General features: G+C 40.9%; 1 protein-coding gene across 1 annotated transcript in view; it reads right to left on the bottom strand.

Annotated features, from left to right (window-relative positions):
- The window catches only part of CAMK4 (calcium/calmodulin dependent protein kinase IV), a 217,033-nt gene that overhangs the window by 19,979 nt on the left and 170,203 nt on the right, over positions 1-26,851 (bottom strand). Inside the window, exons 6-8 of the mRNA XM_002919173.3 lie at positions 16,436-16,526; positions 14,340-14,414; positions 605-680 (exon numbers count right to left, since the gene is read on the bottom strand). Of these exons, the coding sequence (XP_002919219.1) occupies positions 605-680; positions 14,340-14,414; positions 16,436-16,526 (242 nt within the window). The remainder of the gene's footprint in view (positions 1-604; positions 681-14,339; positions 14,415-16,435; positions 16,527-26,851) is intronic.

Genomic DNA, 26,851 nt, shown 5'->3' with positions numbered 1-26,851 from the left:
AAATTCCCCGAAACCCCGTGTTTATTAGTAGACAGGAGCTCAGGAATGGACTTGCGGATACCAGAGAATGAGAGATTGAGCTCATCTTTTTTCTACCAGAAAAAAGTTTTCTCTGAGTTTAGGATATTAAACTCAATGTCCTTCAGGACTTAACAGAGACAGAAAACAAAATGATAGCCAAATTGCATTAAAAACACTGCTGACAAGAAATGTACCAGTCTGGAATTGCTTAGGAGAATAAATAGCCGTTTGCCCTTTAAAACGGGCTAATACTGTATTTCGAGGAGATGCGACTAAGTAAAACGAGAGCAAGTTTAATAGATGGACTTGAGTTTCACATTCGTTACCACCACCAAACAGTGCATTGTTCCCCAGATCTGCAGGATGAGGCGCAGAAAAGCCCTGCACAGAAGGTCTGGCCCCAAGAAAATCAGAGAGGAAAAAGCGATGCTTATTTTCAGAAAAGTCTATCACTAATTACATTTGGTATGTTGTACAAAGTTACAAAATTCAAAAAGTACTCTTGCTTTTTATGAGGACTCTAAGTGCCGAAGAACTATCGCAGCAAAGGCAACAGTACTCATAGGGGCTTTTCTTCACTTACAAGATGTAGGTGATTACTCCTACAGACCACATGTCCACCTCAGGTCCGTAGGCACAGCCTCTAAGAATTTCAGGTGCTGCAGAAAGAATGGATATTGTGTTAAATCGGACTTAAAATTTAACATTTACATCTTAATAACAAGCAACAGGTAAGAAATTAATTAACACAAAGTTCAGAACAGTTTTGTAACCAATTTTGTCTCCCCAAACCAAAGTAGGAGACTACAAATTCTTAACATCTATTTTAGTGGGAGAAATTAAAATCTTTCTGTGTTTGGGGGTGCATAAAAGTAAAGCTATTAACTTTGATAGTCCACATTAGAACATCATTCCAATTAGATAGATCTGTTGTAAAAGATCCCTTACTTCAAAGGAAGCTTTGTATGCAGAGAAGAAAGAAAGACAAGTTCAGCAGAGTAAGGGGAAACATGCACAGTGATGCTACCTTGAGATCCAGACCTGCTTGGAGCACGAAGCATCCATGCATGTGTGTATTTGACCGTGTGCAGGGCAAGGAGGAGGGTGGACGGTGGGAAGGACTGAGAAGCCTCAAGGGCTGGGAGGCTGAAACAAGAGTTGGAAGGGGTCCTGGCACACGCCCTAGCACTGAGAACTACACGTAGTCACCAGAGAGCAGCTGTCCCCAGTCAGTGTGCGATTATGAACAGAGAAAGGGGCCTCCTCTGTGCACAGTGAGCCTGCCCCTATTAGCCCTGCTCACCACTGTGGAAACGAAAGGTCTTCTCAGCCATGAAACAGCCCTACAGTATAGGATGATGAGATCTGTTCTGTTGGTAGTTATGTTGGAGCTGTAAAAATGGGAGAGTTAACTGGGTCCAATCGTTTGCACCGAGAATTGGAGGTGTTATGTTTGCCTAACAAGGAAGAAAAAAAAAAAAAGAAGTGAGAGCTTTACAATCCATGCAGAAATAAGGCTCAGACTCTATAGCCCAGAGTGGCCTTTTTCTATTTTGAACAAAAGTGCTGTAGATGTCGGTGGGGTCCCTGAGGAAGGAGCTGATTGATGGATGGTGAGGGCTCCTTGAGGGAGGCTTTGGGGATGGGGGCAGCACACTCCTCCTTCCAGCCGGAAGTGGGAGAGCAAGGGAGCTGGATCCCCTGTGTATGCAGGCTGGACAGGTCATCCTCAGTGTAGACTGTCAAAGTGAGCTCTGGAAGGGAGCAATCCTCCTGGGACTTTCGATGTGATTTAGGAGAAGGAGCACAGTGGATTCCCCACTGACGTCTTCGGACACTACCCCCCCCCATCCTTTTGCAATCAGGATATTCCTCCCTGTAGATACTGTGTCACATAAAATACAAGAGGTGAAGAGCCCATATGGTGAAATGAGAGTGTGCAGTGTTACACTCCAAGCAGCCATTCAGCAAGATGCACCCTCTAAAGCACGGTATCTGGGGCCAAGAAGTTCTTCTCATCTATAGGCACATCATTCCTAGAAATTTTTCCTCTTAGGATTTAATTATCATAATTAAGAAAAATGCATGCCCATTGCCAACACCGTTCACTCTGTGGATTAGCTTTTCTTTTCCATGGCAATCTGGCTCCATACGTGGTTCCTTTGGGCCCCAACACTGAACTCCCACTTGCAAATGCTTTGCTGATCAGAGTTCAAAGGAAAGTGGGGTTAGGCCGCCCCTGTCAGGAGGGCGTCTGCTGCTGTCTGTGCCACGGGGAGGTACTCCACTCAGGCAGCCAAACGCATGCACACTTAGTACTGTCAGGCCTTGCCCACTCAGGTCTTCACGCAAGTCCCACACGGACGTTTAAACATACAGAACTACGTCAGGGACAGTGTTTTACATTTTCTGGGACTTGTTTTTACCTCACAATCGAAGTGAATTGGATCAGCTGGTGATTTCCAAGTTTACTCTGAGTTTTAAGCTGCTAACCACTGTGGTATCAGTAGAGGGATCGTTGGGGACAGTTTACGCAAGAAGAGAGAACCGACAGTCTACTTCCAGAACCTGCCACACTCCCACTCCTCCCTTGGGAGCGCCTACTATGTGTGCTGCCCTGTGGGCTCCTGTCCCGCTGGCTCTGGCTCGGGCGCAACCAGCCCTCCCCTCCCGCGCTGTCCAGAGATCAGCGCTGTTGCAAAGGCCAGGTGCTTTTTCTGGCCCTTTTTTCCAGCTCCCGGGCTAAGGCCCCAAATGAAGTGAATACCACGGAACAAAATTCTTTCTGAACCCACTTTATGGGGCATGTGGGTTTCTTACCTGACATGGCAATATCTGACCTCCCTTCCCAGCACAGGGTGCAGCCTTACCCTCCAGAGGCCATTTGGTTCCTTGTAAGTCATTCTTAGGCAGCAATGTGGGCAAACTTGTGGTGTGAAAAGCTAAACTTTCCCCGGGGAGGTTAACTGAGACAAAAGGAGTATAGACTGTTTTTGCTTTCCATATTAAATTTCTCTTAAAAGGAACTTATAATATTTACTAATCATAATACAAAATTTAGGGAAAACAAACTCTAAGCACCTAGGCTCAATCAGATCCCATTCACAGTAACCTTTAAATATTTGCTAGTTAACGTGACCTTGACTTTAGGACCAGCAGAACATACTTTTGTAATGTATCTGAACCCTTTCCAAGAGCGAAAGATTTCTAGAATAAATTGCAGGCTCCAGCATACCAGCACGACAAGCCTCCTAGGTATCAAATGTTCTTGTGGGAGAGTCTACAAATTTGTGATTTTCTTAAGATGAGAAATACTTGATTACTTCCAACTTAGTTCAAGAAAAGACATCAGTTGGTTGGCCTTCTAATGCTATAAGCACTTCCAGCTGTCCTTCCCGTCTTTTCTCCCCTCATTGCCCAAACAAACAAAATGAAATAGGGGAAAAAATCATTTCAAGGTGTGACCCAGTTTTTAAAAAGGTATTTAAAATAATTTAGAATTATCTTTTCTAAAGTAGTAAATAATCCTTTATTGATTTTTCTGGCTGTCTTCTAAGTGGGTTCAAGTTTTCTGCCACTTCCTAAACTTACTTATCCTTCATGTTATGCTCATTAACACTAAATGCTAGGGAGCTCCCAGGACACTTCATACTCCAAGCTCCAACACAGAATAATTTTGGTAAATGGTCTTAGAATGGCCAAGATACCAGACTTTACTTTTTAAAAAGCAATTTTAACTGAATATAAAATTTATATTAAAAATTCAAACTTTAGTGATGTTTATTTATCAATATCCCACTCACATCTGAGAGTGCTGATCTTTTGATAAGATCATGGTACCATTAAAACATCTAGAAACTGAGAGTCCATCTACAGACTGGGATGAATTTCATTTTCTTAAATAAATTCACTGTAACCAGTTCTAGGAATGATCCTACATAAAAAGCATGGGGTATGCCCTATGGCACACGATAGGAACCACTGATGCTAGGTTTCCCCACTTTTCCTAAAGCTGTAGGAGAAAAGCAGAGGGATGACTCAGGTCACTGACTGTACCTTCATTTTGTCAATTCCTCCCAACCTATTGAGTTAAAACTACAGAGTGGCGTTCTTTCCCAGAAGACTTCCTTCCAACTACTGTTAACTGTTTTGAGAAAGACAAACCCAAAGGAGAGTAAAGTGAATGAAGTCCACAGGTTCATTCATTCACTCATTAAACAAATCGTGAACTATTTATTTATTGAGTACCTGCTATATGACGGACACTGCCTTAGGTGGTGCTGGGGAGTAACGGGGAGTTCAAGAGAACAAGTGTCTGCCATCATGGAGCTGACGGTTTAGTGCGGGAGGGAGACACTCATCCAGAAAGCCACACGAAGAAATGCAAAGTGGTAAATGGAAGGGCTTGGAGGGAGGGTGTCTCTAATAGAGGGCTGACCTGCTCAGAAAGATCAGGGAAGGTGAGTAGAGAAAGTAAAGTTTAAACGGAGATGGGAAGGGCTAGAGAACTTAACCAGGCAGAGGGAGAGGGCAGTGGATGAGGGAAGAGAGCGAACCGGGTTGGCTGGAGCAAGCAAACAGGCAGAGACTTGGTGGCGGGCAGGAGCAAGGGGGCTCGACGAACTGGGGCAGCCAGGGTGGCAGGAGCCCAGCCCTGCGCACAGCCAGGTCTCAGTGAGATGAGCCCCCGAGAGGCAGCTGGAGGCCAGACCGCAGATTCCCGTAGGTCACGGCTTTTGTTTGCGTGTTTTTAAGTTCTCTCCGATGCTTTTGTCTTAGTGATTCCCAACATATGGGGAAAAAACCTATTTCATCTTAAAGCCTGAATCTGACTTTGCGGAATTACACCCCTCCTACAGCTGAGGGAAACCCCTGTGGGGCTCTTCCCTGTAGAAGCTTGTCTTGAATTCAAGTTCTCTGGAGACCACAAAAGTCCACGGCATGCAGAAGTCCCTCTAAACTTCGCCTCTGAGGAGTGAGCACTGCAGAAGGAGGAGAAAGAGGGATTTATCTGAAGCAGACGAGCAGTGTTTGGAAATTCTCTCCCCTCGCTGTCCTGAACGGGGCTAGGAACCCCGACGAGAGGGCAGTCAGGGCAGACTCCTGTAGGCAGCAGTGCCCACAGCTGGAGACACTCCACACCGTGCCTTCCTCAGCATCTGTACCACGTGTGGTCCTTTGTCATGGTGTCGCATATATTTGCTGAGAACGGGGCACAACATTTTAAGCTCTGTCAAGTGCAGTATTTGCTTTGACAGCAGAGAAGACAGGCAACGTCCCAGTGCAGTTTGCTAAGTGTTGTAAAGAAGGTGTGAATCAGACTGGGATTCAGTTGAGATGTTCCAGAGGGGGTTGCCTCTGGCCAGGAGGAGCCCTGTCAGTTTACTACAGTGAATCCCAGAGGAGTTCCATACTACCATGCCATGGTGTGGAAGGTCGAGAAGGGCTGAGGAGGCATTCGGGGCGTCTCACTTTGGTTATCTACGACTTGTTAGTGTAGAGCAAGAAAGAAGTTTGAAGGCTATTTTATTTATTTTTTTTTTAAAGATTTTATTTATTTATTCGACAGAGACAGAGACAGCCAGCGAGAGAGTGAACACAAGCAGGGGGAGTGGGAGAGGAAGAAGCAGGCTCATNGCTTTGGTTATCTATGACTTGTTAGTGTAGAGCAAGAAAGAAGTTTGAAGGCTATTTTATTTATTTATTTTTTTAAAGATTTTATTTATTTATTCGACAGAGATAGAGACAGCCAGCGAGAGAGGGAACACAAGCAGGGGGAGTGGGAGAGGAAGAAGCAGGCTCATAGCAGAGAAGCCTGATGTGGGGCTCCGATCCCTTAACGCCGGGATCACGCCCTGAGCCGAAGGCAGACGCTTAACCGCTGTGCCACCCAGGCGCCCCTGAAGGCTATTTTAAACCCAAGTGCTACGCTGTGTGCTCCGACGCATCTTTCCCATTTTCCTGGGTTCTTGATCTTTTACGCCACAAATACCAGTCAATCCAACTCGCACTTAATATTTTTCATTGAAGCTGTTTAAAAAAGTCTTCCTTGCCTCACAGATTGCATGATATTTCTCTTCATATAAATCTTAAAATGGGTGAAGAATGATAACCTGTTTATTTTCCTCACCTTACTTATTTTTTTAATAATACCCTAAAGAGAAAATCAAATATTTGAGAATACCTAAGTACTTCTGGAGGAGGAAAAAATAAACACAACCTATTTTTATTACCCAGGGAAAGCTTCATTTCTATGAAATTCACTTTTCTACGATCCCACAGAGCCCTCCCCCCTTGGAGTAACCAATCTTAGACTGAGTCTCCCGCTCACTTTAGAGTCGTGATGGATGCTGGCCCGGGAGTAGCAAAGAGGTGCTCATTGTTGAAAAGTTCCCTTTCTATTTTTGTGAGATGAGATGGAATATCAGTAAATAAACCCAGCTCATCCCAAGATTAATATCACACAAGCATCTCTTTTGGATACGGGGATACACAGTGATGGCCGTGGACTCTGAACTCCGTTAAGTATGGCAAATACTACGTTTTTCTCTAAAGGAGCTAAAATCTTACTGATAATTAACACTAATAATTCTTTTGAAATATTTTTATTTTATGCATATCCTTTCTGCAACAACATTCTAAAACGGAATACTTTGTGGGTGTTCAGGGCCCAAAGGATACATTTTAAGCAAGTCTCCTACCCACTTGTCATCAGTCACCCTTCCTGTGACCGCTTCTCCCCTACATTCCGCCCTCACATGTGTAATAATAGAGCCAAGTCCCAGCACTGTGAATTCTCTGGCACGGCTGGTTCTCTTCCTGAAGCAGTCGCTTACAGTCATAAAGAGGTAAGCACAGAAAATGATTTATGGTGTGGGGGCCAAGAAGCCAAGGATGACCGGCACATTAAAAGACGGCTTCTAAACCAAAGAGAACATGAGAAGTGGGAGGATAATGTTGGTGACAATCTCCTTAGACTCAATTTTATGAGGCCATCTTAGGTCAGAAGATACTTGGTTAACTTGGATTGAACTAAGGGCTTGCCACAATCCTCAACACAGTTTTACACATACAGAACATACAGACAGATCGTGTGGTAATACTGTTAATGCCATACACCATACATGTGCTGGGTGATACAGAAATGAGCAGGACTCTTTCTCCCCTTCCCTTGCCAATGGCCCTGAATCCTGAGACATGAGTCAGTCAGCCTCTGGGGCCGTTTCTGAGCCAGGGAGGCAGGCCCTCCTATTACGACAGCTTCAGATGTTACAATATTGTTTTGTACATTGTGCCCCATACCTGTGCCTTACAGCATCCATTCATAACTCCTAATTCCACCCTGTGATGCTGCTTCCTTCACTATCTGATGTTCTATGAATAATAAATGTGGTTCCTTCTCTCTCGCTTGCTGATGGGATGTTGCCCTGGGATCAGTCTGGGTTGTTTCTTTTTCTGTGCTGGGGATGTTGGAGAGTCTCGTGACTTTACACAGCATCTATATGCTGACAGGGCCTACATTTCTATCAACAGCCATGTCCCTGCTCCTGAACTTCAAACATATATATCCTTCTGCCTGCGTATCACTTCCACCTGGATCTCTCGCAGGCCCCCAAATCAAATATCAAATGTCAAAATCAACAACCCCTTTGCTCCCAAAGTCCTCCCCTTCTCAGTGAATGTGAACTCTATCCTTCCAGTTGGAGCTCTTTGATCCTCTCTCCCACCTATTATTTCTCCCCTTGTCACTGCACTCCACCCAACTGCCTCCTTTCTGGACCTACAGACACCTAGGTGTGTTCCTGCCGTGGGGTTGGTGTGTTCTGTCCCCTGTACCCGGAATGTTCTTTCTGTAGAATCCACATGTCTGCTCTCTCCCTTATCTCTTTCAAGTCTTTGTTCTTCTGCTCTCTTCTTCAGTGAAGCCTTAGCAGGTCAACCTGTTTGTGGCAGCCCAGGCTCCCAGCACTTCCTATCCTCTTGCCCAACTCCATAGAAATCATGACCTCTTTCTATATATTGACACATTCATTTTGCTTATTAGTTGTCTTTTCCCACTAAAATGTACCATCCGTAGAGAAGAGTTTTGTTTGTTGGTTTGTTTCATTGCTGTACCCCTAGCACCTAGAACAGTGCCTGGTGCATAGAAGTTCAATAACAATTTATTAAATGAAAAAAGGACTGAGTATCTCTGCAACTAAAGTTCCACAGAATACACTTGGCTTAGGTCAGTACCAAACCAGTACAAACACCCCACGAGGCTTATCTTCCTCTAGATTTAAAACTTCCAAGACAGCTTAAAAAAAGCCTGCACTCCCCCAGCAGAGTCCCTGTCCTCTGCAAGGTCAAGAACAACATGCACTATGGCCTCTCCTCACCACTCCTATGTCTGTCTCCAGCCCACTTTTTTCCTTTGCCTGGCACTTGATCATTCGGGTCAAGTGTTGTATGTGTGCCTGGGACAAGCATATGGTGGCTGGTGACACAGCCTATCTCAGGGAGAAAGAAGGCCCATGGCCACGAAAGGGAGCTGGACCCGGGCATGCTTTACCTACCTGCTCATCGCCCTCTGCTTGCTCTCATATCCCCCGCTCTTTCTCATCGTCAGCTAGCCCCACAGGAACCCCACGTACACACACCAGCCTGTCAAGCATTAAGTTACAGGCCACGCAATTCACACTGAACCATGTACTCTTCTGTTTTTCTTAAGTTCACTATAAAAATGAAGTCATCGTTGTGGGTATTTCATTAATTCTCACCCCTTAGGTGGTTAGATTACCAATATAATATAATACTCTTATTCCATCTTAGCTCTTCAGTCCTCGAGAAGTGAACACAAATACGTCTTTTATGAAACTATTATGAAGCTTATATTTCAGATTATTAGATTTAGTTCTTTTACTTCACTTAAATTTCCTACATTGGTCCTACTAGTGTGTGTTCACGTAGACGGAAACCATTCTGTCTGACTCCAGGCTGCTGAGAAATCGTCTTTAATTTTGGTATAGGGAACATAAGAAGCTATTTCTTTAGAACATAACAATGTGGGAACAACATAGAAATATCACTCTTATGTGACCCTGGCAAATGCCAACAGAAAATAAATTCTGAACAGCTTCTAGACCCTGCAAATAGAATTTGGGTAGACTGGTAGAAATATGAACATATATGGTTTAATTAACTAAGCTTATGAATTAGAAATTAGTATTAGACAGACACACTCTTTTATCTCACCCTTTACCATACTGTTTTCTTTTCTACTCTAACAGCTTGTTGTTCCTTTCTGTGTTTGACATGCGTACGGTGAACAACCACAGACTTCAAGCCTTAAATAGCTAAACCAGTCAAGACATTTTGGTTGTATACATCGTGGCCCATTTATTAGGAGCCATGACCTAATGGATTTTTTTTTTTTTTTTTTTGGTTTTTGGGTTTTGGGTTTTTGTTCCTTTTTTTTGAGATCTATTTCTTTTCCCAAAAACAAGATGTGGAGAATCTCTTCATGGTTATTTCAGAGCACTACTCATTGATTTAATTTATCTGGATCACAGATTTTAATTTTCTGGCCTGGAGTTTATTTTCAACTGGGCACATTTCCCAGGAAATAATGAGTATTTGCTGAAACACACAGCATCTGTGATTTTTCTTTTGCAATTCACTTATAGGAGAACCCTCTGTTATTAATAGCCTGGGGCAAAGGTTCTATGAATGAAACTGAATGGGTGGCTTTTCACTTGTGTATTTCCTGACAAATGACAGACGGTATAATATAAACACCCACTCCCTCAAGAGATGTAACTGAGAAAGCCTTGCAGTAAAGGTAGAAACTAGACCCAGTGTACATGAGGATAACTGACCTGGGATGTAATCACCCTTAAAACAAGCAAGGAAACGAGCTCACACCTCTTCCTCTCCGTCAATTCTATGGGCTTCAGATACCTTTTCAAGTCAAATGTGAAGTCTCTGTGTATGTCATGCTTCCTGTAGGGTGACAGTGATTCCCACCAGTCTTGCACTTGGGTCTCATTTCCAACTCATTCTATCAATGGGCAGTTTCCTCCCCACCTAAGTATTCTCTGAGGAGACCCACTAAACCCATGACAGTACTTATAAGGGGTGTGGGGAGAAAGGCTAGAACCGAGGGACCCTCAAAGGGGCTTCAGCCTGGCCTACAAAGAGTCTGTTTATAAGACAAATGAATAGAAATATTATTGTATTAATTTTTTTTTTTTAAAAAGTTTAAACTCTGCATCTTTCCTCTGTTCTAGGTCACCCACCCCCTGTGCCCCGGTGTTACCGTAACTTCTGTTTTTCCCTCAGACTTTCCAATGTTTTCTGTGTTACTACACACAGGTGTATTCTTAAAATTCTGCCCCCAATTCTACTCCCATTGAGTAAAATTTAGCGTATTTCCTTCGCGTCCAGAGTATGTATGAATAAATACATGTTTATTTATAGATAATTTGGATCCTGATCTTGTAATTAAATACATCAAACTTCCTTGTTTTTGACTTCCAAGCCTGCCTCAGCCCACATCACAGTAATTCCACGCATATGCTTAGCACCGCACAGTCTCCAGAGCACTTCTATTTTCCCCCTCAATCCTTCCTCCCTCCACCCCTGCTTCCTTTCTGCTTTCCCGGCCTTTTCCTATAATACAGCACATTACTGCTTCCTGGTAAGCCTCCACATACAGCACAGCAGAAGGATCACTGGATCACATTCAGCCACTTAACTCCCTCCTTCCCCATTACATAGCCTCTAGGGTGGTGTGGGTATCTGCAGAGAAAAATAAGTAGTAAACGGAAAATAAGCCTCCATTATTAGATGGCATTATCTGTAAGATGGGCCTGTTTATGGGAACGACAGGAGTCTGAAATAGTATTTTTATGATCATTTTACATTTAAAAAATAAATGACTGGATGTAGAACAGATCGAACACATTATTCTGAGAAGCTGTTTATGGGAGTAACAGCACCCTGTGTGTAGATTTCTGACATCAGAAGGACAGGAAAGAGAATTTATAATAGCTTTTTAATTTGTCTTCTATTGAACTCTTTTCCCCCTCCAATCCATCTGTCATAATGTCGTTATCAAGATATCTGTAAGTTACATATTTTATTTCAAAATAGAACTACCCTGATTAAAAACCTTTGCTGGATCACTATTATCTCCCAAAGCAAGTCTGAATTCCTTAGCCTGATTTATAGATTATTTAAAAATATGGTCCATCCTATGTTTCCAAGTCCATCCGTACCCTCGGTACCAAAGACTATATATACTGCAGTTGTGTAAACTGACAAAGTAACCAACAGTCCTTGAACCTGCCAGACGCTACCACTCCTCTATGACTTTTCTCCCCCTTTGCCTGCTTACAAAGAACACCTCGTGGTTACCTCTGCACTCGTTGAACACCTACTCAACCTTCATAGTCCAGCTCAAATGCCCTCCTCTGTAAAAACCTCTTTAAGGAGGATGAATTCTTCCCTCCTCCCTGTATCCTTCAGTCTTTAGCTCAGACAAATACAGAACTTAATCATAACAAACTTTGATTTATTGTGTATGGGTATTTCTTCTTTAATAGCCCATGAAATCCTGGAAGGACAAGACCATATGGTGTTCACTCTTGTAATTTCAGTGCCTAACATGGGTTTCGGTGCTCTAGCATTCAATCTTCATTTTATCAGTGAGTGAATCATTTGCTCATAGAATGACTATTCTGTAATGCTGTAAGAAAGAACCCCCCATCACTGTTATCAAAGCCACTGAAAGGATGCTACTGTAAGCTCTTCCTGAACTTCCCATTTCGGGGCTGCTAATTCTCAGAGAATTTCTCCAACCAACCTATCTTTTTGGAATACTATGTGTTTGCTATTAGATAATGATTACTAAACCGCCCATCAGCTTTTTTTCTTTTGGGAAATCCTTACTTTGTTTTATCATTCTTTCGTCAATTCTCTTTCGATGTTTCTATCGATCGGTCAGCAGTTAGTACTCACAAATGGGCAACCCCACCTGGCATGTGGTACTAAATTCAGGGTTCTTTTTTTCCTTCATAGCCTTGGAGGTAGGGAGGCATGAAAGAAATACAGGAGGATGATAAATGAAGACATACGAATTAGAGAAAGGGGAAATATCTATGGAACCATTAGAAGGAAATGGTCATGGACAGGTTGTCAGCTAACAGTTCTAAGGAAAAAATATAAAAACAAAATGAAACAGGATGCCTACAGGGAACATGGTGTGGTTCAATGGGTTTTTTCCTAGGAATGGGAATCCTACTCTTAAGTGTGTGGTAGAGCCAGCGAGCTGTCTAATGCAATACTCATACTTAGTAAAAGAACCCTGAATCCATTTGGGGTACCAACATGTTCAGCCAAAGGACACACTGCCGGCCTTTCTGGCAGTGTGGAGGCTGTAGCTGAGGATAGGCCAATGAGATATAAGTGGAAGTGACATGGAGTGTCAGCAAGTCTATTTAACAGTGAAAAAGTATACTTCCCCCCCCTTCCTGTCACATAGAATGCAGATGTAACGGGTGATTTCAAGCAGCCATCTCGGACTCTGAGGATGCATGCTAAAGAATGCTAGAGCCAGACAGAAAAGGTCTGGATCCCTGGTACTGAGACCTGCAGAGCCATAGCTGGAGAAACCACCAAAACTGCCTTTGTCTAGACTTCTAACATGAGAGAAATCAATCTCTATCTTGTTTAAGCCACAGTTACTTGGAGTTTTCTGAATTTTCTCCTAATTGATAAACTACTCTTGTTGTCAAGAAGTTTAAGATCCAGAACAAGAGTATTTGGCACAATGTAAATATTTAATAGAAAAATAGGCATACTTAATTCTGAGTAATTATTAGGTTAATGGACAATTGAGCTACAAGGAAATAATATTTTAGATTCACTAGGGAAGCTAATTAGTTAAAAGCAAAATTAGAAAATGTTTATGTGACTATGGAAACATGGAGAAAGATGAAGAAGAATGCATAAGTCTATTAACACTGATTACACACATTTGGAGTTTTACTTCTTACAATGATCAAGTAACACTTTGAGATTTAAAACACTAAAATAAAAAACATTTTAGGGGCACCTTGCTCGCTCAGCATGTGACTCTTGATCTTGGGGTCGTGAGACTGAGCCCCACATTGGATTTAGAATTACTTAAAAATAAAATCTTTAAAAAAATATTTTAAGCTACAAGTAATAACTGATAAGCATTTCTATGAAGGAAAATCTTATTGATTTTTATCTATATTGCTTTTTTGAAGAGGGAATTCTATAAATCTGTTTTCAGGCCCTTGTCTACCTGGATTTTCATCTCTGACCCATAACAACCAGATATGGAATCTTGGGAAAGTCATAGTCTGGAACTCAAAATGAGAATGTTAGTAAGTGAACTTTAATTCTATGAATTTAATCATACATTCTCTTCAGTAGATATCTAATTGTGCCTTCTACAGTCTGATTTCTATGAATTCAAAAGCTGCTAAAATGAGTGAGTTACGTGGTTCTCGGGTGTGAGGACTGTCACACAGTCCATCTCTAGAGACTGGGGGACCCTGGTGGGGAACCCCATCTGAAGCCCTTGTCTTAGTAAGGTTAGGTGAGTGCCATCAATGAGGACTAGGGACTACCCCATTCTCCCTGATGCCCTATATGCCCTCTGAATTAATGACACACTCTCTCCTCACACACCCTCCCAAATAAAAGCAAATAAGGAAAGTGACTGAGGGCTCACGGCTCTATTTCCAACCAGAAACAACGCTGTTTCCCTGCCTTCTTTCTTGGTGACTGTCCTTCTACTCCTAAGTGGGTTTAAGAGTAGCTACTGCCCAAAAGACAGGTGCAGAGCACCCAGTCCTTGCCTCCTCGGGCTCCCACTTTCCCTGTTAAGATGGGTGCCCCAAAACCAACATCACTGAACCCTTCATGCAGAAAAAGAGGCGGTCTGAGTATCATTTACATGTGCCTTCCTCACGGAGACTTGCATCACATTGTAAGCATTTTAAAGATGTATTTATTTATTTTCATTTTTTAGAGACAGAGAAGTGGAGGGAGAGGCAGAAGGAGAGGGAGGGGGAAAATCCCAAGTACGCTCCCTGATGTGCGTGGAGCCGGAGCCCGACACGGGGCTCAATCCCACGAACCTGACCCGAAATCAAGAGTCAGACCAATGACCAACTGTGCCACCCAGGCGTCCCCCACATTGTAAGCATTTTAAATACAGATATTAGGAGTTAAAAAATTAGATCACTAAATAAAAATAGATTTTACATAGCAATAAAAGTAAACATCAGTATTAAAGAGCATACCGCAGTACCCGGGGGTTCCACACACCGTCTTCATGAGTACTTGATGTTCCACAATTTTAGAGAGTCCAAAGTCAGCTAGCAACACAAGAGAAAATTTAATGAAGCAAGTCTTTTCTCAGCTTTTATAAGATGACAGAGTACTTCTGTTATTCAAAATCAGATGGACTCATTTGTTTTTGTATCTGATGATGGAGGAATGAAGAAGGGGACCAGTCACCTGGCAGAAGAAACTGAAAAATAATAATTCGAATCTTGCTTTAAACTGGAGAAAAATATGATTCCCAAGTACATTTTATGCTCTCCTCTATAATTTCCAGCTTTTAGCAAATAAACTATTTGTTCTTGAAGTAACAGTTGCGATAGATATATTTTGTATAATGTTAACTCTGAGATTTATGAAACAGTAACTCTAAAGTACAATACAGAATTAAGGATACAGAATTAGTAATCCAGGGGGAGAAATCAAAATAAAAAAATTATGCTTTTGTGCATGTCAAAGACATGATCAGAAATATCAACAGGCTCATTCTGCTTCAAAATAATCTCATTCCTTAGTGTATCTGATGGATACGGATTTACTCTCATATGAGGAATAGAACACTTGTTTGGCAAGAATCCTCTTTATTTATTCCTCAGAACATTACTGAGGTAAAACATTACCCAAAGCTGCTACCATTATAGTCTATTTGCTGGGCTACTTCTCTCTCACTCAGGAAACGTCGGGAAACCATTCAAGGCCATTGTTCAAGAGAGGCAGGTGCAGAATTGATGCCATTTTAGACTTCAGAGACAAACCCACATTTCCACCGAGGTGCTGATCCTTATCAGGGAAAGCAGCAGGAAGTCCTTCAGAAAGAAAGCCTCTCCTGTCTAAATTAGTATCTATCCATCCATTTAAAGAAATTTCTTTAAGGATAAAATCTTTGAAAGTGATGTCAAAGGAAATGGAAGTCTCCCTGCTGTTCACTGCCTTTCAGGAGTGATTACAAGAACAAGCTGGCTGCCTAGCACGACTTCAGTATTTTTTCTTTGGGTTCTTACATTCATAAAGCACATTATGTTGTCTGGCTCTTCCATGATATGTATAACTTAATTTTCAAAGGTGTTAACACTTCCAATGCAGTGAACTTATCACATTAACATTATACAGGCCCGCGCCAAAAGAACAATGTCTTTCAGAGGATTTACCACAGATTCGGCTATGGAGAATTCCTGTAAAATAAGTTCTGTTATTATTATTTGCAAATGAAAAGACAGGGGAAGTAACATTTAATATACTTTTTTCTAAAATGCTGATTTAAAGAACTCTTTGAGTAGATTGGAATTTCACAAATTCACCTTTGTAGTTCTTCAAAATGCTTATTGGGAGAAAAAACAAGGTTCCCAGAGTCAAGTAAAGCTTGGGAAAAGCCTCACAATACACTAATTTAGATGTTAGTTTACACATTAGCATTTTTAGACTTCTGGGAAGTCCTGCAGAAATAAATAATCCTGTTTAAGTTGGCATTTCCTAACTGGTTTGACCAACCTTAGCACTTCCACAAACCACTCCCATCTCCCCCAAAGGGAATTAGAGTATTTACTCTTGTTTGCTCAGCTGAGGAACCAGTGTTCTGTGGCCTGCGCTCTGGGAAATACAGACCTCAATTCATCTCTGTTCATATGAACAAGTGACTCAGATCCTAAATTCACTTATACATACTAAGCATTTTGTGTCGAAGTCCTTGACTATCTAAAATTAAGCTCCAACTAATTTATGGAATAAAAGTAACAAAAAAGTGTTTCGTTACCTGTGATTTTCTTCTATATAAACTTATGTACAAAATACACCATCACCTTCTGAAGCCCCTGTCATTTCTAAGAGCTATGTTTCCTCTGTGTCCAGAACTGAAGCACCAACTTCTAGGCACTGATTCCAAATGAATATATCAGGAAAGGACTCAGACTTCCAAAACAAGGCATTATTCCTTTACAAGCACCGAATATCCAAGGAAATTAAATGGAGGCAAAACCGGATGGAACAATATTTTAAAATTCTATGGAATAAACTTCTTCTGCTCTGGGGAAGGGGCCATAAGACTAGGAAATGTCCTCACCGATTTTGAGTGGTGCATCAGGGGCTGGAGTCGCATAGAGAAGATTCTCTGGTTTGAGATCACGATGGACGATCCCATTTTCATGTAGGTACTAAATAGAGAAATAATGGAGTAACGTTCCAGTAACTGTATTTATGGTTCCGACATTTATGTTTAATCTTTTCAGAATCAGAATAATCTTTACTATGTGATTCCACAACACACACATACGATGATTTAAAAATAAACACCATAAAGGAAAATAAGTTTATACTATACATAATTCAAGAACAGCTTATATACAGTTACCTAAAAGTGAAATGCAGTTTAAAGTGTATAAAACCAATTGCCAGAAATAAAATATTTACTCCTCAGAGAATATTAGTTGCAGTTCTCTTTATGCATATTACCATATAAGTTCAAATCCGCTAATTATTATTATAATAAAGTCAAGGTCCTGTGTATTGAAATTTGTCTGGTTTATTATCTGAATAAAGCATAATTCTATGTGTCATTTTAGAAGCTTACAACCATAGCACAGACTTAATAATTATTGTCTGAACAGGCATTTAGATGTCAGTAATCATTATAGAAGACTATCCTTAATATGATAAATACTGTTTAAAGATGATAAATGCTCTCATAGGTTCTTCTGAGGATTAGAAAATCCAACCGTCAATATAGAATGGCATATTTGAGATGATCTTAAAGATCGCTTCTAGCAACTCATTTTATTATATTTTAAATTATTTTGTAAATCATGTGTTATCACACATGTAACACACTCTTAATGTGAATGTGGAAGTCTTACCTGATCCTGCTTCCCCTAGTCTCAGATCCCTCTCCAAAAGTAATCACTCATCACTTTGAAATGGTTTGAACGTTTTTCTATGAATTCGCAAATATGAATATATGTTTGCAAGGAAATACTCCTGATTTTTCCCTTTTCTTACATAAATGTATGATTAATATTAATTTTTTACACTGCTTTTTTTAATTTAACAATATGTCTTTGAAACCTTTCCCACAAATCACTACAGCTTATTCTATTTAACACTTGCATCCATTTTGCTGAATACATCATAATTTATTTTGATAATCCCTTTTTGATAGACATTCAAGTTTTTAAAAATTAATAATAATGCAGCAATAAACCTTCTAGCACTTGGATATTTGGGTGTTTTTGCTTGTGTTCCTCTAGGACAGATAGCTGGAAGCAGGTCTGGTGGGGTCAAAAGGTCGATTTAAAATTTTTAAACTCCATCCATATTAACTCACACAAACAGTGTGTTCATATTTTCCAAACATCTTCACCAAATCTGCACTTTTAACTTCTGCTGAGCTGCAGTGTAAACATTGTATCTTAGGTTTGGTTTAATTTGTCTTTCTCTGTTTACTGGTATAGTATATGCCTTTTGGTTTTCCTCTTCTGTAAACTGCGCATTTATATCCTTTGCCCATTTTTTTCTGTTGGGTTAAGAGAAAAAATCGCCAGGGTACTTCAGTTTTTCTCCTTTCCTATCTCCTAGGGGAAGGGTGGGAACCTTTTTTTCTATGCCGAGTAAGAGAAGGTGGATAGCTTCAGGATCACAATTTGTGGTGCTTGACATGTCTCACTTAGTGATTTGGGGAAACAGGAACTGATATCCAGCTCACTCGTGAAAAACAGAGGTGGTTAGAACAGGGGGGTAAGAAGAGAGGGCCTCAGTGAGATTCAGCTGCCCTCAAAGAAGAGCTGAACAAGTGTGCGCATTTCTCACACGTGCATGTAGACTGTGCAGAAGGGAACCACACGAGTCTCCCTGAAGAATGTTTTGTGCTGGGGGTGATGCCATCTCGTCTCAGCATTGCAGGAAGCAGAACATGAGGGGGGTGGCACAGGTGGTCGAGGAATCACTGACTCCTCAGAGTACCTGAAGAGAGAGAACTGGCTGCAGCGGGTCTCTGCAGAGCCATCGATGGGGTCCCACAGGAAAGAGTATCAGGCATTTGTCACCAGCCACAGCCAGAGACCACAGAGGCCAGACTATAACTGCAGCAGTCTGGGAAGACCTTTGCTAACCCTCCCCGTCCTCCCCCTCTCCTCACGGTCACCCTCACAACAACCCTCAAAGGAGCACCATCAGTTGGTGGGTAAAGAGAAAGAGAAGAAACGAACAAGTATTCCTATCCCCCCTGTTTACAAATTATAGATCTCTAAGGTCCATGTTGGGGGAAGTTGGATGAGTCTAAAATTTTGGCCTTTTCCTTACCCAAGAGTGACCGGAAAAGCTATGGAGGTGGCTTGACATTTCATTCATGAGGGAGAGGAATGGATTCACAGAGTTGATTTGCCAGGACAACTGTGAGACAAAAGAAAGTTGCTTTTGTCTTACCAGGTCGAGCTCACTCCTCCTAGTGGATGATTATCACGTGTAGACAATGGTATCATAAATGCCCAACACACGTACTGTGTTCCAAGCACTATTATAAACATCTTGCACCTATCAACTCGTTTAGTCTTCGTAGCAGCTCTGCGAGGTAAATCATATCAATGCTTGCTCTGCAAATGAGAAAGCTGAGGCACAAAGAGGCCAGAGACATGCGCAATGTCACAACCAGACACACGGAGTTGGGATTCAGACATAGGCATGTGGCAGTGGAACCACAGCCTTGCCCATTAGACGACTCCCAAGTGGGTGCTTGATTGTGTAGACGGCATGAGAGGAGAATCACAGTTAAGGAGAGGACAGGAGAATGATAAAGGAGTGGGAAGGTCATGGGAAGGGGAGGATCGGTGAGAAGGCAGAGGGCCATGCTCAGCCTTAGTGACACCCAGGGAAAACCCACCAGACCCCCGAGGAGGAAGATGGCTATAACTTGCATAAGCTGAGTTTGAAGGCAAGAATGCAAGTTTCTCATATAGTTGTTTTGGGAACATACCTAAGAACTGCAGTTTGGGATCAATGGAGAATATTGATCTGCCCCACTCCCAATCTAGCCCAATTAGGAAGCTCCATTGCTTTGGGACGAAAATGACGCCAAAACCAGCAACACAGTAACAACAAATGAGATAAACTTACAAGCACCGGTTTAGCAAAGTACTAATTATATAAAGATTCTCATTAAATACTGTTCTGGCTTTCTTGAAGAGAAATGGTAGTTTTGTGTTCTAAGTGCAAATTAAAACAAAACAAAACAAAACGACACCATTTGGCACTCTGTAGAGGAGAGCTAGACCAGATAACAGAAGAAACATTTTAGAAAAAATAATAGATTTAGGAGCTATGCACTAACAAAGGAACAAATTTAAAAACAAAATAAAGCAATGAAATACTGAAGGTCATGGGCTTAAAAATATAGGCAGGAATCATTTGCTATAAATTACTTGGTGTAGAAAGATTATGAAAAGTCAAGATATAATCATGTACACGTGTGGTAGGAGGCATTTAAATGTACTGACTGACAAAATGGCAGGAGTCACTATTTTATTTTTGCTTAAATCCACTGACTGCCTTTAACCAATAGTTAGTATTTTTAACTTTTACACTGTCTCAAGTCAGGAAGCCAAGCAAAGAGGAAAACGTGGAATATGATCTTTTGTCTTCCCCCAAGAAGATACAATTGTTAGAAGCAGCAACACTTTGAAAGCACCAGTTCTCAAACTTCTTGGTCTCAGGACCCCTTTATAGTAAAAAAAAAAAAAAAATATTGAGAACCTCCAAGAGCTTTTGCTTATATGAATTATATCTAACATTAGTTACCATGTTAGTAGTTAAAACCAAGAAATAAAAAAATTACTTATTTAAAAAAACAATAAATTCATGACATACTGACATAAACATTTTCTAATAAAAGTATATTTTCTAAAACAAAAAAATTAACGATTGCTGTGCTATTGTTTTAAAGTTTTTCAAATCTCTTTAGTTTCTGGTTTAATAGAAGACAGCTGGATTCTCCCATCTGCTTCTGCAATGTCTACTGGAAAATCACACATGATGCGCACTCTGAAATATTCCACTGTACTTTCACAAGTGAAGGGAAATGCTTTCATATCATGACAAAATAGTTTTGACCTCACAGGCCCTCTAAAAGGGAGGTCTCAGAGACCCTCCAGGAATCCTTAAGCTATATTTTGAAAACTTTTGTCTTAGAGCATCTGAAGACATAAAAAGGGCAATTTAAGAGCTGAATAATACGCACACTGCCCTTTATTTTCAAAGTGGGTTTTAAATGAAATATACACCTCTAATCTCATCAAGCATTAATCTTATCTGACCACATCACGATCACTATCCACGGAGAAGTAAAAGAAAAGAAATCGAGGGAGAAAATGCCCCTCAAAATTGTGTACTCAAGGGAAACTGTGCAAAGACATTTTATAATATTGTATCAGTGATATAGAACTGATCAAAAAATACCCAATTATGGAGAAAAAGACCCCATCAAGATATTCTTGATCTTAGCTACAGTTTACTTAAATCATGGATACAAATAGACAAAAGGATAGGAGAAATTGAGAAATGAGATAATTGCATATTCTAGAATAAACTAAGTGTTGAAAGTAATCATAATTAAAGTAAACAAAGGCAAGCAATAACGTTAAAAATTAAACACCACTTTGGAAGACCTCTAAAACCTAAGAATTTGATGGAGAAAGAAATAATAAATCTGACAACTCCAGCACCTAGCTAGTGAATCTTGACTAATCATAACCTTTATTAATCAAGTATTAAAGAACAACAGCATGAGAGGCGCTGTGGGGGAATATCCCCCAAGTATACCTATATTAGCTGTGCGACCTGAAAACAATGTCTGCCCTGCGACTCCCAGTTTCCCCATCTGTAGCACCCACTTCAAAGGTTGTACTGAGAATCGGAGGTGAGGCATGGAGGCACGCAGCATGGAGTGGATATTCTGTTCTATAAACAGTAGCTGCTGGGACTCTATCACTGTTGTTCCATGTCTCTTGTACAATAAATTACAATCAGAAATCCTTTGAGACTTGGAAAACTTGCTCTTTCCTGAAGTATCAAAGGACACTTTGATCAGAAAATANGTTAAAAATTAAACACCACTTTGGAAGACCTCTAAAACCTAAGAATTTGATGGAGAAAGAAATAATAAATCTGACAACTCCAGCACCTAGCTAGTGAATCTTGACTAATCATAACCTTTATTAATCAAGTATTAAAGAACAACAGCATGAGAGGCGCTGTGGGGGAATATCCCCCAAGTATACCTATATTAGCTGTGCGACATGAAAACAATCTGTCTGCCCTGCGACTCCCAGTTTCCCCATCTGTAGCACCCACTTCAAAGGTTGTACTGAGAATCGGAGGTGAGGCATGGAGGCACGCAGCATGGAGTGGATATTCTGTTCTATAAACAGTAGCTGCTGGGACTCTATCACTGTTGTTCCATGTCTCTTGTACAATAAATTACTATCAGAAATCCTTTGAGACTTGGAAAACTTGCTCTTTCCTGAAGTATCAAAGGACACTTTGATCAGAAAATATTTGCTTTTTATTTCATCACATTTTCCTCTTCTGTTTTGGTGGCCAAAAACGCAATGCACAAGCAGTTTCAATTACAATTAACTAGCCCGGTCTGGATATATTTACTTTTCCCTCTCCGCTTTTTAAAAAAGTCCCTTTTCCACTTTAATAGCTTTATTTTGTATGCATCTTCACTTAATCTGCCACAACTCCTTTTCCCAAGAAGATGCATTATAAATTATAGAGTAACAGAATGTATTCTGCATTAGTCTTCTTCACCCTGGAAATAGGTCTAAGGGAAATACGAACTGAAATTACTATATTTGTGTTCAGAATTTCCAAGAACATTTAGAAGATATAAAAGGAACAAAGTATGTGGCGATTAGGATTTGAAACATTCTTACTATATCTTTTCTCCATTAGAAGACAAGGAATTACTATGATAAACAGTATTTGTCACTGATAAAGAGTTGCATTTCCAAGCCCGTCTCTGCTTATGGTCCATTCTCCTCCTCTGGCTCTTCTCCAGGGATCCTATTTCACGCCCCCTCCCCCCCACTCACAGGCACTGCCCCATCACTTCTGCCTTTTCTCCCACTTCTCTCTTGCTATTCCCTCTTTCTGCCCTTTCATCACATACATAGCTCTAGACTGGGTAGTATCACCACCAAAAAGAAACAGGAGAAAGAAAACAACCATCACCTCCATAGTCTCCCAAATACACACATTCCCATCCTCCTCTCGCTGCCCGCAACTATTTCCTACTCTTCTAGGTCTCCACTCAGAGCTTCCACTTTCTTCCCTCTCCTTTTTCTTCAACACATTAGAATTTTATTTGGGACTTCATCAAACCCAAGACACACTTTCTGACTCTCTATTTGACCAGTTTGGCCTCTGAGCACGTGGTCTTATCTCTCATTTGGACTCCCATTTTCTGGGCTCTTGCCACACTGGCCACCTGCTGCTCCTTGCTCTTTGTTCTCCCCTCAGTCTCCTCCCCCAGCCTCTCTGTCTCTGACTTGCTCAGCACCTTCTGCTTTTCCTTGGTTTCCAGAGTGAGCTCACTGAAAGCCACAAATAAAGGTATTCTTCAAGCTCAACATCTCAAAAACCAAACTCATTATTTACCCTAAATCTACTCGTGCACCTGTATTTCCAAACTCAACACATGACATCATCCATTTGACTAAGGCAGAAACCTGGGTTTACCCAACTCCTCCATCTCCTTTACCAACACATCCAATGCATGATCTATGACCATAGGTAGCTCTCCCTCCTTAGTGCCTCATGCAACTATCTGCCCTTTGTTCCCACTTAACTGCTCTTACCTTAAGCCAGGCCACAAACACATCTCCCTATGAATTACTCTGATGACTAGCTTTAAGTACCAGCTTCCCAACTTCCAGGGTTGTTCCCCTGCAGCCCATGCTCCACAGTGGCATGAGAATAATTTTTTAAAAGTGGAAATTTGGTCATATCATGCAGCTGCTTAAAATCTGCAGCATCTTTCCATTGCTTTGGTCATGCAGGGCAGCGACAGTGTCGTATTTGATTTTGTATCCCTTGAGAGTCACAAACTCTCTAGGGGTCAGGAAGGTACCCTGAAAGAATGAAGGAAGCTGGCCAAGTGTAAAATAAATGGAAGACATTGGGAAGTCCCAGGGACCGCATCTGTCCCCAGAGAGCATGGCCCTTTAAGAGGCAAAGGAGACTCAGATTGAGCCAACCGTGGTCCTGCAAGAATGCAGGCCCTACGTTGTTAGCTCTTCTGATTTTTCAAGGCAAGATAGAAATTCAGATTTTCTGTTGTAAAATATTACAAATTTTAAATGTTGGCACTGAAATTGCAAATTTTAAAAGCCTGAACATGGTATAACAAACACCCTGCAGTCTGTGATTCCTGCTTTGGAATTTAAAACAGGCCTTGGCACTCAGGAGACGCTCAATAAACACTTGTGAAGTATATGAATAAATACACAGGTTTTTCTCTGACTCTGTTTCTTAAATTAGATCTTTACTAAGACTGTGCTGATAGCCTTCTCTTTGGCTATGAACTCTCCCTGAGCTTGTCTATTCCCTTCCCTCCAGCTACTTCTTACAGCCCCCCAAAAGTACACATGTGTATAAGCAAATCATGTGATAGGGTTATAATTAATTTTAACTTTTTCTTCTATGAAATTTAACTATAAAAATGATATATTATTTAGGTAATGAATTTTTAAAAACATAGATTTTATCTAGGTGGCAGGCATTTCATGTTGGCTTACTTTGAAAAGCAGGCATCTACTCTGAATGACGTGCTCTGAAGAGGAATAGTTACACCGAGTTGGTAACTAAAGACACGTATACGCAACTAATGGAGCATCGAACTTTACATCGGAATCCGGGGATGTACTGTACGGTGACTAACATAATATAATAAAAAATCATTTAAAAAAATAAAATAAAGACACGAAGCCACTATATTGCTAGCAGTTGAAGACTGTAAACACTACTCCATGATAGTACCCTAAAAGGATGTTCTAGTTCACAGTTGCTTTCTTAAGCTCCAGGACCTATCTCCACCTGCCCAGGTCTCATTTCCAGCTGGCTGTATCACGGACACCTTAAGTTCAACATGTCCAAAACTGAACTCTTGGCCTTCTTCCAGCCCTGTTCTTTCCGTTCTTCCCACCTCAAAATGTAATGCCTCGGTGAACTCAAGTGTTCAAGTCAGAAACTTTCTCTCCTCTCCCCCAACGCCTCCATCCTAATCACAGCGGAGTATTGTGAATTCCAATTTCAAAATGTCTCCAGAATCGCCCTGCCTCTCTCCGTGGCATTGCCATGATCCTAGCTAGACCACCACAGTAGTCCCTTAACTCTCTTTGATTTCCAACATGGCCCCACCTTCAACCTATTCTCCACACAGCAGCATAGGAAATCGGGCCATTTCTTCTCCTTGGGAAGCTCTTCAGTGGTTTCCCATTACTTTACCTCAGCTTTTGAGGCACTGGTTGTCTGGCTCCTGCCTTCCCCTCCAGCCTCATATTCTGCTACTTTCTCCTCTCTTGCTCTGTTCTACTCATACCGACTTTCTTTCAATTCCTCCCAAGCCCAAATTTTATTCCCACTTCAGCACCCTTCTCTGGTTGCCCCTCCTCCTGGAATGCTTTTATACCTTCCTACCTTCCTTCCTTCCTTCTTTTCTTCTTTCCTTTCCTTTCCTTTCCTTTTTCCTTTTTCCTTTTTCTTTTTTCTTTTTTCTTTTTTCTTTCCCAGCCAGCCCTCCTCATCCTCAGGACTCAACTTATACTGTCAGTTCTTAGGGAGGTTGTATCTGTCCTTCCAAACTAACATATGTGCCCACCCTTATATGCTCTCATGGATGCCTCCTATTTTTCTTTACAGAATGTCTGTTTCTTTGCAAGCTTTATGTTTAGGATGCCTCCCTCACTAAACTAAAAACCCATGAAGACAAGGAAATTTTTATCTGGTTCCTCAGATATCTAGTTTCTTGTACAGTGCCTGGCACTAAGTATGTACTCTAAATATAGTTCAGAATGATCAATAAATAAATCAGTTTTCCTATAGGCATATATGTTGCTCTACTTTTGAATCATTAACTTATAGATACTCAAAGAATGGTGGTAATCTACAAATGATATTCTTTTGCCATTATTAATCTGTAATAGAAGTTCAAATTCTCGTGCTTACATTGTAGCAATATATTTCCATAGCAACACCACTTTGATAAATTTAACTGAAATAAGGCTCAGCATCTGTGTGCTTATGAAACATACGATACTTACTGGATAAAAATACTTAGCCACTTCAAAGGTGCTATGAGATTTACAGCATCACTCTGAGAAAAGCCAAAACCCGGTAAGAACATTTTAACTCTAAGATCAGGCAAAAGGGTTTCATTCTCATAATGACATCTGAATAATTATGTAGTTTTTGTTCTTCTGTAGTAGCACGGATAGTTTTGGCTGAATTAATTTCTTCACATCCTTTGAAGCTGATCTGAATATCCAACGCAACATATGCCTCAGGGGAGTTTGGGCAAGGAGAGTCGAAAATTCACCTGTTAGTTTTCTCTTCAGTTTCCTTCATATCTCAAACATTCGTAAATTGTACTTGCCAGTGTAAGAAAATGGAACTGAGTAGTGATTTGGTCAGCTATAAGGACACGTTAATGAACAATGGGCAAGCCGAAGTCCTCTGTTAGTAAATGAAGGCACCACGCTGGGCCCTCCCTCCAGTGATGTGCTTGAAGAGCACTGAGCCTGCTGCTGTCCCTGAGAAGGTTCCCGCGGAAGCATCTTTGCTTTAGATTTGGGGTGTGGCTTAGAAGTGTCTATGTAAAGCAAAGCTGGGAATTTTGGAGTAGCTAGAGGAGTGATGTCATGGGGAGAGGAAACAGGATGCCAATAGAGAGGATAACTAGTAATGCCACTGGGTAAGAAAACCTGGGGTATCAGGTTAGGGCACTTGATAGGCAAAGAGGTCATGAAAAATAGACTCCAGTTCTTGTTTCTGATTTTGGTACGAGTCTCCTGGTATGCAAAGTCAGAGTCAGGTAACAGGGGTACTTTCAACAGGCTAGAAATTCATATTCCTGTCTAAACACAAATGTGCATGTTATAAAAGTCTACTAAGTACATATTTGTAAGAATGGTCTATATAGTACTAGTGGGAAGTATAATTTTATCTATACTATTTTGCTTAGATTCAAGTAAAAATCTAAAACATTCACTCAAGACTTCAATGAAACACCATTTCTTTCAAGAGCACTTATTAAGTAAATGATTATCATTTTAAATTATGCATTATGCAAAACATCAATGGAAAAAGTAATGTGTCCTGATTTAAATAGACAAGTCTCATGCTAAGAGAGTACAAAGCTGAAGTAATGTACATGTAATCAACAAAGAAATTCATATATAAAATGTTTTTCTGTATAAGATCAAAGAAAGTG

The sequence above is a fragment of the Ailuropoda melanoleuca genome, chromosome 3, assembly GCF_002007445.2.
Source record: "Ailuropoda melanoleuca isolate Jingjing chromosome 3, ASM200744v2, whole genome shotgun sequence".
Taxonomy (NCBI): Eukaryota; Metazoa; Chordata; class Mammalia; order Carnivora; family Ursidae; genus Ailuropoda; species Ailuropoda melanoleuca.
This window is presented reverse-complemented; position numbering and strand designations above follow the sequence as displayed.